The sequence below is a fragment of the Anomaloglossus baeobatrachus genome, chromosome 2, assembly GCF_048569485.1.
Source record: "Anomaloglossus baeobatrachus isolate aAnoBae1 chromosome 2, aAnoBae1.hap1, whole genome shotgun sequence".
Classification (NCBI taxonomy): Eukaryota; Metazoa; Chordata; class Amphibia; order Anura; family Aromobatidae; genus Anomaloglossus; species Anomaloglossus baeobatrachus.
In genome coordinates, this window is record NC_134354.1 from 709,218,649 (window position 1) to 709,237,355 (window position 18,707).

At 44.3% G+C, this 18,707-nt stretch overlaps 1 protein-coding gene across 1 annotated transcript in view; it reads right to left on the minus strand.

Annotated features, from left to right (window-relative positions):
• FREM2 (FRAS1 related extracellular matrix 2) overlaps positions 1-18,707 on the minus strand; it is a 374,871-nt gene that overhangs the window by 39,954 nt on the left and 316,210 nt on the right. The window contains exons 12-16 of the mRNA XM_075337311.1: positions 18,368-18,498; positions 17,194-17,352; positions 11,537-11,840; positions 9,198-9,329; positions 8,270-8,601 (exon numbers count right to left, since the gene is read on the minus strand). Coding sequence (XP_075193426.1) covers positions 8,270-8,601; positions 9,198-9,329; positions 11,537-11,840; positions 17,194-17,352; positions 18,368-18,498 — 1,058 coding nt within the window. The remainder of the gene's footprint in view (positions 1-8,269; positions 8,602-9,197; positions 9,330-11,536; positions 11,841-17,193; positions 17,353-18,367; positions 18,499-18,707) is intronic.

Genomic DNA, 18,707 nt, shown 5'->3' on the forward strand with positions numbered 1-18,707 from the left:
CCCAGCAGCAGGCTCGTCGCTTCTTCTAGTAGCAGACTTTTGATGTTGCTCAGCAGCAGGCTGGTAACTTCCCGCTCCTTCATCCTGTCAGCCATCTTCCCGACCTTAGCCTTCAGCTCAGCGGCGGTCACAGGCCTGATCCAGGTGAGCTCTTCCTGGCCTCCGCTTACAGGAGGCATTTTCTCTCTCTGCTGGTCTGGCATTTTGACTTGTTCTGCCAGCCGGCCAGCTTTTCTAGGCGCCATTTCTTCTTCTTCCGCCTTCCATGGCGGGCACCGCTTCGCGCTCTTTTCTTGGACAAGGGGGCGGGGCTTCTCTTCGCGCCCTTTCTTCTTTCACGCCCCCCTTCTTCCCGCGCTCAGTGTCTTCAATGGCGGCAGTTTCTCACAGTAAACACAGGCTACTTCACGATTCTTCAGGCGCACAGTACCCGGTGAAACCGGGCACGAAATTCTGTTTGTGACGCCAAAGTTGACTCGCCCACCCCATGGCTATGGGACACCCGGTGCCGGGCCGGACTAGTCCGGTGGTAGTCAGTGGTGGCTGGGCCCGACTCCGTGGCCCTGGTGGGTGTCAGTAGAATATGTGGCTTGCTGAATAAAGGTTGTGTTTGTGACGCCACCTGTGGTATGCGGCTATTAAGCCGCTGCTGCTGTGTAAGGCCTCCGGGGTGATGATGTGGCAGCAATGATGGTACTGCTTCCCACAGGTGGAGCAATGCCCCGGGGCACTGTTGGAGCTTGTGAATGTCTATGCAGCTGAAATAACAGAGACCACTTCAAGGGTGCAGTTCAAGTTCTTTACTCACAGTTCTTGTCAAGGCCGGCAGGAACCCTTGGACTGCTGGGACCACTGTCAGGGACCTCCGCCGTTTCTGGGTGATTCAGAGAGTAAAAGCTGGTACCCTTCTCTTAGTGTCTCTTTCTTCTGCTGTCTTCCTTAGCCTTGCCTTTGTTAGGATGAACCTGGCTTGGCCTCCACTACAGCTTCCAGGCTGGGGGGTCACCTGTCGGCTGATTACCCCTTTTCTGGAAGTCTGCTATGGGTTCTGGCCCTGGGAGTCTGCAACCTTCCCTGGGCCTCGGTTTTTACTGTTTGGAGATGATTTTGCACTCCTCCAGTCTCTAGGGACCGTCCCCTGTCGCAGCTTGATCCCTCCACCGATGTTAATGTGGAACAGGCCACCGTAGCTCTAAACTGCCCCGACAGCTATACAGACTACCCGTGGCCCTGCGACTCCTTCTGCCTCTTACGTGGTGTCACCTGGACCTCTGGGTCCCAGGATCTTCACCAGGAAGCGTCTCCTTCTGTTTCTCTGCTCCTGTCTGACTTGGAGCTTTCTTTCCTTCTTTCTTTCTTTCTTTCTTTCTTTTCTCCTCCTTGCCTGCCTCCAGCAGGCCTCCTCCTCCCTCCTTTCTCTCGTTCTTCTTCTCCAACTACATGCTCACTCTCTCACTCCCTGAGGTAGACTAACTAAACTTGACCTTCCTCCCTTTGTCTGCTCTCAGATGGCTCCTCCCACCTCCCCAATTGCTAAGCTGTACCCTATAGGAGCAGGGATGGGTCTTACGGCCCCTCCCAGCATGCAGCATGGGGGGTAACTGCCACTTTCCCTGGTCCCAGTATGTACCTAACAATGGGTGTAGTGTGGATTTACCAGGGGACCGGAGTTCACTCTCTTCCTCTCCCAGAATGGGGCATCACACCGCTGGATGGGGTGCAATGACCTGTGGCGACGGAAGCCTCAGGGGCGCCACATATCCCTGCACAGAAGAGTAGATCTGGATGTGGATATACTGGTGGGGAGGATAAATACAGTAAACTGAAGGTAGAAGGATACTGCCAGTTAGGGCTCGCTCTAGTGTATAACACGGCCGATATGTTGTCAGATAGTGCTTGGCCTAATGTTATACTATGAGGCACTGCCGACTAGCGCTTTCTTTCTTATGCCGATTCGGCATGAGAAACAAAATCGCTGCATGCTGCCATTGGTATCGTACATTGGATTGTGTGCACCCATTCAAGTCATTGGATTCGTGCACTCGAATGTCATGGGAAGATGGAGAAATTACCGTAAGTTCTTCATCTTCTCCTCACCTGTGCTCCGATTATAACAGTAAACTGACACTCTGCTCACACTCGGATCAGTTTCATTAAGTTGGTCAGCCCAATTCTCTTGCATGAGAGAATCTACAGCCATGTGATCGAGCACTTAGAGGGACGTATTGTGGTTAATGTGCTTGATATAAGACTTAATAAAGTGGGCACCCTGGGATGTAAGCATGCTATATATAAGGTACGTGGGCACAAAGTTTGAGTGTGTTTTCTATGGGGAAGCCTTGGCTGACATATCGGGATGGTGGGGCTCTTGGATCACTATGGTGTAAGTCAGTGGGATCTCGTTGGGTGGCGCTCACAACCATCTACCAGAATGTGACTCTCATGGTAAGAAAGGCTGGGGACCACTGCCCTAAAGAGTCATTATTAAAACGTTAATATGGCATTAATTGCATTATATACTGCACAAAGTGGCATGAAGATGGAGGGGGGGAATTTCTCGTAAAATCCAAATTGACAGATACATTTGGCAAAAATCATGTGTTGTTAGTTGGTGTCTTGGATCAAAAATGTTTATGGCTATCATGGCTGACTGTCAGCAGATACATTCAGAATGGGTTCTTTCATCAAAAAATAAGATCATGTCTATGGCCACAGTACTCTGCATGGAATATTTCTGATCAGCACATTTATGGCTATGCTACACGGTGTAGGATCTGTCTGGAGCACACAATCCTTTAAAGTTGATGACTTTTATTTCAGCCAAACAGAGTTGGACAGGTTATATCAGTGACACATGATATTTATTATTTTTAACCATGGGCACCTTAATACAATCAAACACAGTGAAGTGACCCCATAGTGTTCCCTGCAGCGTGAACTAAACTCGGTAACCTTATATCAGTCCCCTATTGTTTTTTTCACCATATGCCTTGACTATGGTTCATTAATTGAAAACAATAAGCAATGTATTATAGTGGGTGACACTAATTCTGATAAAGTGGACTTCCACGCTTGACATGATACACTACACATGGACGTTAGAACTGAAAGCCAGCTATACATAAAGCTGTTTCACTTCACTAATAAGTTCAGGTCTAATAATCTGCAGTTGGTAAGAAAAATGTCTTCAAGTCCAAGATCATCCCCTGCAAGCAGGTATTGACAACACTAGCAGCTATAATCACTGTTCAACAAGACTTAGGAGGATTGATCCTACCGATAGACGTTTAACTAGAGATGTAAGGATCAGGGAAAAGTCTAATTTACCTGTTCTCTGCAAATTAAATTTCCCAGGAAAATCCATGCCAATTTATTCTCTGTGGCTTTAACGTTCTTAATGATGCTCGGGGATCTCTGCAAACCCCAGAGTATAATAAATGTAATATGTAAAATTATATACTTAAGGCCCCGTCACACTAAGCAACATCGCTAGCAACATCGCTGCTAACGAACAACTTTTGTGACGTTGCTAGCGATGTTGCTGTGTGTGACATCCAGCAACAACCTGGCCCCTGCTGTGAGGTCGTTGGTTGTTGCTGAATGTCCTGGGCCATTTTTTAGTTGTTGCTGTCCCGCTGTGAAGCACAGATCGCTGTGTGTGACAGTGAGACAGCAACAACTAAATGTGCAGGCAGCAGGAGCCGGCTTCTGCGGACGCTGGTAACCACAGTAAACATCGGGTAACCAAGAAGCCCTGTCCTTGGTTACCCGATATTTACCTTTGTTACCAGCCTCCGCCGCTCTCACTGTCAGTGCCGGCTCCTGCTCTGTGCACATGTAGTTGCAGGACACATCGGGTTAATTAACCCGATGTGTGCTGTAGCTAGGAGAGCAGGGAGCCAGCGCTAAGTATTGTGCGCTGCTCCCTGCTCTGTGCACATTTAGCTGCAGCACACATCGGGTAATTAACCCAATGTGTGCTGTAACTAGGAGAGCAGGGAGCCAGTGCTCAGTGTGCGCTGCTCCCTGCTCTCTGCACGTGTAGCTGCGTGCACTGGTAACCAAGGTAAATATCGGGTTGGTTACCCGATATTTACCTTAGTTACCAAGCGCAGCATCTCCCACGCAGCGCTGGGGGCTGGTCACTGGTTGCTGGTGAGCTCACCAGCAACTCGTGTAGCCACGCTCCAGCGATCCCTGCCAGGTCAGGTTGCTGGTGGGATCGCTGGAGCGTCGCAGTGTGACATCTCACCAGCAACCTCCTAGCAACTTACCAGCGATCCCTATCATTGTTGGGATCGCTGGTAAGTTGCTTAGTGTGACTGGACCTTTACACTCTCCGTACTACTGACCTCTCCGGTTGCTCTGCTCCTCACCATCACCCTCTGGTTCTCGTCGTGTCTTTAGATCACAGCCGCTCATATTGATCCTGGACGTTTGGGTTTAATGAGGACTAGGAGGATTCTGTGCAAGCCCATGAAAAAGGTCATAGCGTCAGGACAGAGGACCTCACATGCACATCCACAGAACCCTCCTTGGCTTAATGAAGCCCGAAAGCCCCGACCGAGTGTGAGAGGCAAGGGGGATTTTAGGCAAGTGCTGGTGAGCTAAAGATGCGGTGAGCACCGGACAGGTGAGGGTGACGAGCGTAGGGGCCGGTGAGGTGGCTGGTAGAGTGAGTATAACGATTGGTATTTTACGGTTCAAACAATTGACAGCTAACTGCTGTCATTTTACTGAATTAGAAAAAAATCAGCATTTTAGGGAGTGCAGATTCTTGTAAAATTCGAGTGGGATTCAATTCTACTTTAATGTTTTCACACATCTCAACCTTTAACTTAACAGCCATTGTTTTACAAAAGTTGGTGGAGTTGGGGCGTAAAGGCATGTGATCAAGATGGCTTGACAAATTCATCAGAATTGTAATAAATAATGTCACAAATGTACACTAGAATTTGGCTGGAATAACATCTCTGGCAGAGGCGCACGGCCGCCATAACATGTTATAACATATTTCTAATTTGCCTGGCTCCTTGAATAAGTAGCCTCTGAACTGTGAACAGTAAGGGCTCGCTCACACGGCCATTGATTCCCTCATGCAATATTCCAATCACACTCGGCTCAAACGCTGATCCTCACCACTCACCTCTCCGGTCGCTCTGCTCCTCACTGTCACTGTCTGGTTTTCGTTGCATCTTTAGATCACTGCCATTCACATTAATCCTGGACTTTCGAGTCTCATGAGGACTGGGAGGGTTCTGTGCAAGCCCACAAAAAAGGTCATTGTGTCATGGCACATCCACAGAACCCTCTTGGACTCCGATTGAAGAGAAGATAGAGAACTTAATTTCTCCATCTTCTCCATTGCCTGTCTCGGCGTATACATATCGGACTGCACTCGGATGACATCAGTATGTTACGATGTTTCACATGCACCCATAGACTTGTATGGGTGCGCGCCATCCGATTTACGCTGCCAATCACAGCATGTATGTAGTAAGACGTAGATGGAAATCAGGTATATAAAAGGTATTGCTCTGTATAGGTATTGCTTTGATGTCCTGAGGAAGGAGACGGATGTCTCTGAAACGCGTAGACCTGTCCGAACAATAAAGGAATTATATTAATATACTATTGAGTATCAGCGCGGTATATACCCGATTTCCATCTTCGTCTTACTACATACTCTACACTTCGGGGCTGCAGCTGATACCACTACTGAATGTGTGACATAGGAGTTGTGAATTTCACAACCTGAAAAGGTGAGTGTACCGTGATCCTTTTGTGTCCTATATCTCTACTGGGTAAGACCCTATTGCACTCTCTCTTCCAAAGTTTTCTAACCGAATCATAGCATGTAGCAAGTTTATCCTCATGCCGATACGGGACTGGTTGGCACTGCCCCAAAGCATAACATTGACTGGCAGGCTATCCGATAAAACATCGGCTAACAATCCTCCGTGTTATACGCCAGTGTGAGCGCAGCCTTAATATTTACAATCTAGGATTTGGTTGTGATGTTAAACCTGAATTTAAAAGTATCAATTGCAGAATAGGACCTTGGGGGGTGACATTTTCAGAACCAAGGAAAGTCTGCAAAAAAAAAAGTTCTTAGGCTAAGTTGACACAGTGCATCTTTTGCTGCATTTTTGGTGCGTTTTTGAGGTCACAAAGATGCACAAAAATGAAAGAATTTCGTTTTCCCAACAAAGTCTATGAGATTTTTATTTTGCTGTCTACACTGGCCATCTTTTGTTGTCTGCATCTTGGCTGCGGTTTTCAAAATCAGCAAGTCAATTCTTTTTGCATTTTTATCGCGTTTTTGAGCCCTCCAGTCAATAGAGTTGACTTAAAAAACGCATTGGGCAAAACGCGGTAAAAACGCGTCAAAAACGTGGTAAGACACATTGTGTTTTTAACGCGGTGTGTTTTTGGTACATTTTAAGATGCACTCAAGATGCACTGACAAAAAAAGATGTCGTGTGTGAACATAGGCTTTTACAGTAGTGGAAGGAAGTCCATCTGTAAACTGCAAATGCAATGAATAATTTCCTTTGGCTCAGTACAGTCTATATCTACTGAATATCAAATGTATCTTGTATGTAGTCTTACCAGACTATAAAAAGTTCCTTTTATAAGGTGTGAAGTGACATTTGGAAAAAGTCAACTGGTAGATCTAAATGTGACACAGAATTGGCACCCTCCCGTGATTGGCTTTAAATGGCCTTTACTTCAATGTATTTCTTCCAATCTGAGATGTGATGCTAAAGATACACGAGGACGAGTCTCAAGAAAGCATCAGGGGGTCTTTCATGTTTTACATGACTGAGAGACTAAAAGAGCAACTGCTCACACACAGAGCTTGTAATAAAGATTAAAGAAAGATCTGCTAAATTCTACCATCATGTAGGCAGAGGATCGTTAGTGTTTGATAAAACCATAGTCTACTGTATCTAGTTTTAGAAACTTCAAAGTCCAGACTAAACCCAGGCTAAAAACAACATTTAGAAAGAAGGCCACAATGCCGGCCACCTTATCTGCCACCGGCCAATAATTCTCAAGACCAATCCAGTCTTGAAGAACTATAATCCCAACTTTTGGTCATGTACTTGGGATTTCCATAGTATTGTGGAGATATTGTCCTGATAGGAATAGGTGAGGACCTAGGTAGACAATACTGCTCCAAACAACCCACATTTAGCTGTAATTTTCAACAGTTTCCAAGGCTGACATTTGATTACAAATGTCTAAATTAAGGTTTTGCAGCCAATAGAGTCAGGATCTTTCTTGAACTCATCACAATTATGTCTAATTATATTTTCAGGGACAATATTACTTTCATGTTGTCCAAAGCAAATAGTGACTTGGACCCCCCCAAATTTAGTAACTGAGAAGTGTGGGAATTCACTGTATATCTACCAATATGCCACTTCAACTGCTCTCAAGGAAGGTCTGAGACAAAGTTCTCACCCCAGGGTGGTGGACGTTTGTGTTTAAGATCTATATCAACCATGACAATTATAAGTCTAGAGCGATTGCATGACTGTGTAATTAGAATAGTATGCTATGGTATGGCTTTTGCCGCTTTACCAGCCTCATGTAGGTACTTCTTGACCCACGAAGTCTTCGGACTATCTCTGATGATTGTATATGGGGTTATCATATCTTGTTGATTCAAAATAACATCCATCAACTATTCATGGTTTTATTTTTTATACATTTGAAAATCATTAACAAATCATTAATAGAGATAAGCGGACCCGTTGAAGTTTGGTTTGGCGGGTTCAGCCGGACTTTAGATAAAATTTGGTTTGGGATCCGGATTTGACCTGAACCCCACTGGAAGTCACTGATTGGGCCGTTTGGCTCTTCGTCCAAATGCAGCCAGCCATAATAAGAACAATTCCGGGCTAGGGAGGGTGGGGTTTTTAATTTCATTTTGGTACACACTACATGTGATAACGCTGTTTTAACCCCCAGGGCAAGGCATTCAAACACTGCAAGCGGCTCACACTGGGTCCATCACCGTGCGTACCCGAGCACAGTGATGCTCGCTCGAGTGGTTTGCATACATAAAGCACCCAAACTCAAACACTGATTTTTTTGTAAAGTCCTTGTTAAGTACGAACACCAGACTTTACTGTTCGGGTTCACTCATCTCTAATCATTAACAAATAATGGACTCTATCATCTGCTATAGACAACCAATCCATTAACACTGTGAATATTCTTGACAAAGATTTGTAAATGTACCTAGGACTAAGCTTACCTGTCCGTCTGTGCCGATGGTGCCCCCACATTCAGTAAGGAGTTCAGACATGTCATAGTAGCTGGTGAAGTCCCACAAGCAAGCCTCTAAGTTAAGATTTCTGTAGAAGCGCAAAGCATTAGACCCTCTGAGCTGCGGACTATATTGGTAGGGAGAGGTTTCCCCGATTACATTGGGATTCTTGGTGGCATCAGTCAAGAAGCCATAACGAGTCCTCACTTCATTATAATCCAGCAGATTAGAACACTTATGGTTTCCTGCTCTTGTGCCATCGGGGCTAAGTGTGAGCTCAAAGTTGGAAAGTTCCCGCGTCGATATCACTGGAAGCATGCCTGAAAATGAAAACTGTGTTGAAAATAATTGTCGAATATGGGCTTAACTACATACTTAAAATAAAAAAATAGACATAGCATAAATAGAAAAAAAGAAATAAAGAGCAAACAATATAATACACCATTGTAATCACCTATTTCTAAACGTTACAGCAGTCATGTGCAAATAACCTCTTCAGCGAAGAAAAGGATAGGAAGCCTAGTGTCAACTAATGGGGGTAGCAATCCTAATAGTCAATATTGACCCTTTAAAGGGGCCTTGCCGCATTATTTAAGACAAGAATTAAGAACAGAAACTCCATTTGCAGACATGTGTTTCAGGATGTTTGCTCCTCCTCAGTGCAAAGCAGGAGAACTAGTTTTCTGTAAGAGAAGCCATTGACAGGGGATCTAAGAGGCAAACTTTCTCAGTGTGGGGAGCATAAATGTGAACATAATAAAATAGGATCTTATTTTGTCTAGTTATGTATAAGTATCTACACCATTCCATAAAAAAATCAGACATGCTACAGAAACAATTTGCACCCTACGTACACTACTAGTGATTACAGGCCTCTGTCAATCACTATAAAATGTATTCTGATGAGTTAACTTACCATCAATATGAGGCATAGTAATTGTCACTTTTATAAGGTTTGGAAAGTCGGAATCATCAGATCCGGTATATCGCATTTTAGCAGAGAACGGTTCCGCTCCCACTACTCCTGGCACCCTAGGTTGGCAAAGACCTGTAATGAGAAATACACATATATTCATTACCATTAGCCCAGTGTAAAAATTAAAGATTGGAAGGTGGATGCCAAGTAAAGTCTGGTGCTGAGATCTGAAATGGTTACTGCTGAAATCAGGAATAATAGAATAAATTGCTTTCATCTCTAATGGCAAAATCAGATTTCACTAGTCATTTTACAAGTACGGATAGACAAACATGAAAGACAATCCTCACATATTAATAATAGTTAATGAAATACTACACTTCCTATACTGTATCTGCTGCATTTTGTAGCAAAGAAAGGATGGGGCATAGTAATGGTTCAAGACACTTATGCTCACTAATTCTATGAATAGTTATCGAAAGAGATGATAAAGTGTAATGAGGTGGTCGGCAAAAGAAGACCTTCCCCATCTGAAGACCCCGACCATAGTGTTTTCCGATATTTAATGTTGGTTATGTTGTAAGTGTGGCCCGCGCCATCAAGCGGCCGATAGGGTATGGTGTTTTAATGAGGATTATTGGTAATGTGTGTTTTAGAGCGATGTATATTGTGTAAAGCATAAGAATGTTGTAGATGAAGGTTAGTGTAACATAGGGACAAGAGATCAGGAGGGGATTAGGTCGTAGTAAGTAGTCTGCTGGTTAGGATGCAAGAGCCGGGTACCTCGGCCACATCCCACAACAAGTGAACCAGGAGAGGTTTAACCTTCGGGAGGAGCTTGGCAAGTAGGTCCCTGGGAAAGGAAAAAGTGAGAGGAAAAGAAGATGGCTGCCTGAGAAGGAGGGTGTGAGGTGTGCAGGGGTCGGATCGGTCCCTCCTATGAGCAGGTCTCCATTGTCATTGGGACTGCTGGGTGAACATAGGGTATGTGGGACCCTGAGAAACAAAACAGTGCCCAGCTGGGTACCTAGGTTCCACAGGCAAGTGAGTGGATAACCCCAGACGTCAACGGGCCCTACAACCTGCCTGTAGCAGAAGGCTGCACTTCTACACAAAACAGACCACGAATACAGCGCCCCTGCCACCCTGTTACACAAGTACAAAGTTTTTCTACTTAATAGTGCTAATGGTTATGACCATCTGGGTTTTGATGTGACTCATTTAACCTAAAGCTATTTCCCCATTCATATTTTTATGTGTTGTCCTGGGATGAAATTGAAAAATTAACCTAATGTAATGTCCCCCACCATTCCTCCAAAGATTAGCTTGCCTAAAGTTGACAATATCCATTACATGAACACTGTTCTAACTGGCCAATTTTGTCTGACAATGTGATGTGTATGATGAGCATGACACAGCCCCAACATACCCATTACCAGCCTCGGGAGACAAGCAGCCATTAGAGGTGGGAGGCAGGATTTCTTGCTCGTTGAGAACAAAAGCATGCTTGGGGTAGTAGTGAGTAATGGACAGATATCTAACATGTATGACTAGTTATAGGAATATTTTAGAGATCCTTTGTTTCCCATTTTTATATCACAGCTTATGTTGTGCATAGCCATCACTCCAGAATAGTATTTCATCAGCTTCCCAACGGCTTGTATAGGTTATGACTATTCACACTAACCGGCAATGGGAGATTTTGCATTGAGAGACTCTGGAGTGGCTCATGGGAAGGATGGCCTGACAGGACAGCTCTAAAACAAAGTTTAAAAGATGTCACAAAACAGTAAGGCAACCATATCGACTGTATAGCGCTCAGCAAGCTGATCATCTGTCCAACAGCTATGTCACCCAACGTCCCATACATAGGAATGGTCTGCTAAGCATTTGCTTTGTATGAGAGAGGCGTTTCGAGACTCCATGGAAAGTGGCTTATCTTGCCATAGAACAACAAATCCGGCTATTGTAATTACAAAATATCACTCGTCCTCACCTTCCTCATGTGTAGGGAAGGAGTCCGAAGACCCCCAGGGACATTGGAATGTCAGACGATCTCACCTATTGGTTTGGTGAAATTTAATCTAATATGCATCAGGGCCTTAACCTTGTTAATATACCTCTTATGAGACTATAAATTATGATATGTTATAAGTTGGCCAAATTCACAATCTCTTTACTATTCTGCTATAAAAATATGCATTAAAGTAATTTCTGATGTAACTTTTGAAATATCCAAAGTAAACTAAAAAATATGACATCAATGTAACACTATGCTTTTGTTATCTATACAAATTGTAGCTAATAAACAGTAAATAACGTAGAAGATAAATGCTCACCATCCTCGGAGCTTATGGTTACAATAGGGCTGGTAAGCTCCAGACCTTCTTGTCCCCCCGAATTCACAGCTCGTGCCGCACATTGCACCCGGGATCCAGCTTGGAAGTATATAGAATCCAACGTAATAATTTTCGAGGAGGTAAAGAATGTGTCAAAGTCAACCTCCCTCATAGGACTGGTGACTCCATCCTGGCCCTTGGGGGCACTGACCAGCCAGCGGTAACGGGTTAATGTGTCGTTAATATTTTCACTGGTACATATGGATCCAGTTTTGTCATAATCTGAATATTTTGGGTTACATGCCTGGAAGGATATATCAGAGGAGGAAAAGTTAGGGGAAGCAAGACAACTAAAGCAATGTCCAATTCTTTGGCCAGGCTCTTTCCGCTAAGCCAGACCTTCCTTCATTAAGGTCAAGCCCACTTGTCAGAGATGGAGCAGAAGGCTGCTTTAAATGCAGAGGGCGGTCACATCAAATATTCATTTGGTTTACATTATTTGTTTCTTCATTGACTCTACATTTTGTTAATTCATAAAAATAAACTTTCAACTTTTACATTTTTGCCATATTTTTCCCACACCTGCCTAAAACTTCATGATGTTCACCGTAAAAGTGGGTGGTGACTGACAGTCAGGCTCATGTAACGGTGGGGATTGAAAGTAACTCCATACAAAACCATGGTATCTAAGGCTAAGTTCACACTTCCGTTGTTTTTACTCCGTCAGGTCCGTCAGCAACGGATGAGTTGTTTTTTAGATGTCAACTGATGCAACTGATGTGTTTTTCACAGGATTCCTTTCACAGGAATCCTGTGAAAAAACGGATCAGTTGCGTCAGTTACATCCGCTGTGCGTCCGTTTTTTGACAGATCAGTCATGATCCATTTGTGTTTGGGACAACCCAGTGGGCGTGCCAAACATGCTGGGCATGCTCAGTAGAACATGACGGAATCCAGCGCTGGATTCCATCGTAAGACGGATTACGACGGAATCCAGCACCATAGACATACATTGCAAGTGTGACGGATGGCGACGGATTCCTGCGCGGTGCGTTGTTTTCGACGGCCCAAAAAACGTTACATTCTGCGTTGCTTCCCGCCCGGCGGTCAGTCAAAAAACTACGGGCCGCGACGCAGCGGACGCAACGCAGGGTCATCAGTCGCAATCCGCCACTAATGTCTATGGGACACAACGGAATCTGCTAAACAGATTCCGTTGTTTACCATAGCAGCGGATTTCGACTGATACATTTTAGCGGAAATGTGAACTTAGCCTAAGTGGTTTACAGATGAAGAATGGTTCCATGGTCAATCCATAGCCCCCCTCCTGCAATGCAGAATGGGGATAATAATGGCTTGCAATGGTAGCCCCCAAGTCAGCCATATCACTGCACCACTTACTATGCCAGGGCATTGATAGGGATAAAAACACTATTTGCCCTAAGGGCAACAAGAGGTACCCTAACTAAAGACCTAATCAAATAAACTTTATTAAATTATATAATTGGACAAAGATTAAAATTGGCAGGTGGGAGGCCAATTCCGTATTAGATGAGTGCGGCTGCAGACCGACACTTCTCTGGATAATTCCTAACGTAATATGGCTGGCTATCACCTACACTGCCTGTTAAAAACTACCTAACAGCTAATAGCCTCCCCGACATGTTTCGCCATGACTGGCTTCATCAGGGGACGAGGCAATAGAATGCTGAAAACCGGTTACATCCCCTTTTAAAACCTCTGATGGTGACCTCACCATAGGGCTACCAATAGTGGTGGACTCCAGTGGCCAAATCAAATTCAGGATAATTTCCATTCACACTTCAATTGGATGTGATCGAACACTGTTATGTGTTCTACATTATGATTTGCCAATATATCAGTCACTCATAAGTAAGCACCTATCAAGATGACCGATATAACTCCAGGCATTTCCACAGTTTAGTGTGACTTTATGTCCCCCTCTGTAATAGGGTTGTTAATCAGTCAATCAATAAAGTCCACAAATGAATAGCTTCACAGCAGGTACACCTGTCGCCTATCAGAACAAAAATCCGGGATCTAAGTTCGATCATGTGACATTCATCTCGTTCACAATGAACTATGGGTAATTCCACAATGAACTATGGGTAATCTCACAGATGTAAACTGAGCATGCTCATGGACATGGAAAATATCAGATACAGAAAGCCAGACAGCGCACGCTTATGGACTTAAAAATTATATCAAATACACAGAGTGCACAGTGCATGCTCGTGAACTGGGAAAATATCAAATAAAAAGAGCGAATAGCGCATGCTCACGCACTTAGTCTCCAATAAATAGGGGGGGAGGGAAAATTCCCTCATGCAGAGCGTGCTCATGGAGACAAGTTTCCATTGCGCATGCTCATGGACTTAGGAACAAACTGACATGGCCATTATTTGCTCAGACACTAAATATAAATATAGAATTATTATATATGCTCACAAGTTTAAAGTGATCTATCATCAATTTACTTTGGCCACTATAAACACACCAATGATTCATATAATTTGGGCGATCAGTTATCACCTTCAAATCTATACTGGGTCTGAAAGGATAATCAGGGAAATCGGTTGCATAATTATTAGTCCAATACGTTAGACACTATATAAACGGTTCTATGTCACAAAGAGGCTGAAAAAGTAAACCCCTCATTTAAGCCCACAGGGGATCGCAAATTCAATCTGTAGATCCATTTGGATTCTTCTTGTAGCAGCAACCTATCCAGGTTGCCTTTCCTTGGGCCCAGGAAAAATTTTTTAATGCCCCAAAAGTGTAGATCCAAAGGGGTATCCGCATGTATAGTTCTCATATGTATAGAGAGGGGCGTATCAGCCTTGGTATTAATACAACTGATATGTTTGGAAATTCTTCTACGGAACTCCTGTATTGTCTTCAACACGTAAAGTTTGGGACAGGGGCAAGATGTAATATATACTACCTCTTTAGTCTTACAATTAATATTGTCCCTTATTGTATATCTCCTGTTATCCACTGGATTTACAAATTCGCGTATTCTGTGTAGATACTTACAAAAGGAGCATGTGGAACATGGATATGAACCACCCTGTCTAGTTCCTAAATGATCCGTACATTGATGCTGTGTGAAGTGACTAGAAACGAGTGTATCTCTCAGATTTTTCCCTCTCCTATATGTAATATTAGGATATTCACCAATTCTATCCTTAAGGTCACTATCCGCTTGCAGTAAAGGCCAGTAACGCCGTAGAACCCTTGATACCCCATTACTCTGTGCGTCAAAGGTACCAATAATCCTGATCAAATCGGAGTTTTGTCTACATGCAGTATCTCCCAGGAGACTGTCATGACACGTAGATCTTGCCCGGTGATAAGCACGATGTAACACCTCTTACATTGTGCTTATCACCGGGCAAGATCTACGTGTCGTGACAGTCTCCTGGGAGATACTATTATCCAGAGAAGTGTCGGTCCGCGGCCACACTCCTCTAATACGGAATTGGCCTCCCACCTGCCAATTTTAATCTTTGTCCAATTATATAATTTAATAAAGTTTATTTGATTAGGTCTTTAGTTAGGGTACCTCTTGTTGCCCTTCGGGCAAATAGTGTTTGCATACTTATCAATGCAACTCTAACAGGCATCCTCTTTGGCCCTGGCATACCATTGCAACCCATTAATTAAAAAAAAAATTCTGCTTTATTATGTAAAAAAAAAACATCAACCCAAAAGGCTAAATATAATTGCAAATGATTCATTCTTTCTACCTAAAAGTATTACGTTATAATATTATAATACTATTAACATGCATGGTGAATGCGTTAAGGAAAAACTCTTTATTGCTTTTGTTAGATATCATGCCTTTCAAAAATGGAGAGCTTGTCCTTCAAGCAAAAACAAAAAAACAACTAGTGTGCACTCAGTTCCACGAATAAAAAGACAAAAAAAAGTAGTGGGTTTCAGAATGTGGCAACACATAAGTGTTTTTTTTCAACTACTGTAGTGTGCAAAAATTATATATATATATATATATATATATATATATATATATATATATATATATGCTGTATATATAAAAGAGTCGCACTCCTATCATACCCCAGAATATGATTTTTTTTTTACATTTAGCACTCACAGAAGTAATACTCTTTTTCAATACAATGTAAACACTCAATGGAGTTGTCTAAATGGGACAACACAAAAGCCAAAAAAAACCCAATTCTGTGGTCTTTGAACTAGAGCCAAAATAGGCTTGGTGCTTAAGCTTTAATTTCATAGAACTATAAAACTCTTTTAATCTCATATTTAGCACAGCAAGTGTCGCGGGCGGAGGAGGGGACGCTGCGCTCTCCCACTGCTCGGGTCCGGCTGCCGCTGCTGCCACGGCCTGCTACTGCTCAATGGCTCGAGCGATGGGCCGGATCCCGGGGACTCTAGCGGCGCTCCTCGCCCGTGAGTGAAAGGGGTTTTGGTTGTGGGGATTGTTTATTGTCCGTGACGCCACCCACAGTTGTGGTGATTATGTGTACACCACCGCTGCTCTGGCTGGGGATCCCGGGAGTGATGGTATGGAGCAGCCAGTTGTTGTTTTGCCCCTCCGTGGGTAGGGGTTGGTGATCCCGGGGCCCAGTGATGTGGTGTTGGATGGTGGACAGGTGGGCTATGGGGCCTGTGGAGGTGCAGGGGCGCAGGGGCAGCGCGGTGCCGCACAGCACGGAGGTACTCACTCAGCCAGTAAACACGACACAGTTCTCGTCAACAAACGGCTGGTTGGACGGGTCCCTCAGACAGTTGCGCTGCTGATATCCCCTGCAGTTGACAGTGACGGTCTCTTCCCTGCACCTATGTGTTGTTGTTTGGTAGCGATGGGTTCCCACCGGTAACCCGCTACCTAGCTTAGATATGAGCCGGAGGAGCTCCACACTTGCCCGCAGGCGCTGGCCCTGGGAAACTGGTGCCTTGGCGGTGGCGGTGTCTCCCCTTAACGGTTGGACTGTTGCCTTCAAACGGGACTTGGTTGTTGGGAGACAGTCGTCCCCTTCACTGACGGATTTGGCAAATTATGGCGACTCCTAGCCTTGCCGGGATCCGAAAGGCCCCTGCCCTGGTGCTGACTAATCTTCGTATACCGCTCCGGTACCGCCGGGTCACCACCCGTCCACGGTCCTTTCGGCAACCTCCAATCAGTCTCGCCTGCAGACGGTCACCGCCATCTGCCAACCTTGCTGTCTCAGTCCGGGGCACACACCCGGACCAACTTCAGGCTTCTTGCTGTCACTTTCTCTGTTGCTCTTTCTTTGGCTCCTCTACCACTTCACTTCACTTCCTTTTACTTTAAACTCTCAAGCTAATCTGCCTGGTTTTCCCACCTCCAGAGCTGTGAACTCATCGGTGGGCGGAGCCAACCGCCTGGCCCACCCGCTGGTGTGGACACCAGCTCCTGGAGGAAGGCAACAAGGGTTTCAGTTTTGACTTCGGTGTACCTGCAGGGAATGTGGGGTGCGTGTGGTGTTGTGACCTGTGACCCCTGGCTTGCCCAGGGCGTCACACAAGCATAGAGATAACGTGAGTTTTCAGCACAACATCAAGTATAAGGACAAAGCAGAAGATGAAAACTGTGGACACAACCTATTCTTGTCATGGTTAAAACTCACCGTGATGCAAGCAACCGGGTAACCGGCAATGGGAGCGGGGTCCTCCTTAGCTCTTGAGGTGTCATCGTAGATAAAAAGTGAGACAACTTGAGGAACTGAGGGGAATGTCACATCTGCCATGCTGTTCATTTCTTCAATGTACACAATGGCTTTGGCCATCTACAAAATATAAAAACTTCTGAAATTACAGCTGTAGAAAATACTAAAGCCTTCTCCATGCATCTATTCAGGTATGAACAGCAACTGCTGAAGCTTATGTCATTGCCTATGACGCAAAATGTAATATTTACAATACAGTGGAGGTGAACAACCGTCGGTTGCCCTCAACTGTAAAATAAAGTGCGGTCAGAGTTGGACTTGTCCACTGAGTACAGGAGGAGCCTCCGGTGGGCATAGTTCTCACACTCCAATGGGCCCCAATGCTCTAGCAGAGGACAAACTTATTTGGAACCGGCTGCAAGACCAATCTATTATCTCTAGGTTCAAGAGAGATCAAAATGATACTGGTATAAATCAAACTAAACTAATAGGAAAAAATTGCAACAAGTAAAGAAAGTTAAAGAACTTAAAGTTATTGTAAGAATTTTAAAAGGATTTTGTCTCTCAGTTGGGTTAATAAAAAAAAAACAACCTATATTCACCTCTTGGATGGGTCATGTTCCTCCTTGCTACTGTGTCCCCCACCAGTCTTAGGGGATTAACGTCCTGATATAGTATCATGTGACCACTGCAATCAATCAGCGGCCACAGTTAAAAGGAGCCTGTGAAGGTTTTAACTGATCACTGGTTGCTGGTTGGCTGCAGCAGTTACGTTATGCCTCTGCATATGTGCGCATGCTGAGTTTTTGGTGCAGCAATTTTCTGCACCAAAAAACGCACCTTGTGGTACAATAAAAGCACCAAAAATGCATGCACTTATCACTTTCAGATCAATACGAGGTGGATGTGCAGTACCCAGCTGCGGCCACTATCAGAAGATGAAGCAGTGCTGGAACTGAGCATTTCCGTCCACCTGCTGCTCCCGCTGGGACTGAAAGCAGCGGATTGTTGGTGGTGTCAGGTGTTGGACCCTAGCTGATCAGACGCTGATGACTTATCCTAAGGATATGCCATCAGTGTTAAAGTAGAGGCCATGCTCTTTAAATCATTTGAGGCCTCAAATATACTTTGTTACCTGGATTTCTGCAACCATGTTCTCGTCAGGTTTCAGGTGCACAGTAAAAGCTTCTCTCATTTCCCGAACTCCATCATAGAGGACTTCAATCTCTACAATGTGCTGCGTTTCCCCTTCTTTAAATTCAAGTTCTAAAAATGTACAAAAATAAAGCTTTAACGATGATTATGACTGTGGCCATCACATAAAACCCACATCATGACTGACTAATATTAGCGTCTGCTACATTTTACATATTCTCAGTATCTGCAGCAATTATAACTCTCACAAGGTAGATGAACGTGCATGATTTATAAAAAATGAAAAACCTGTCTGGTGCTGTGAAAAATTTTGCAATAAA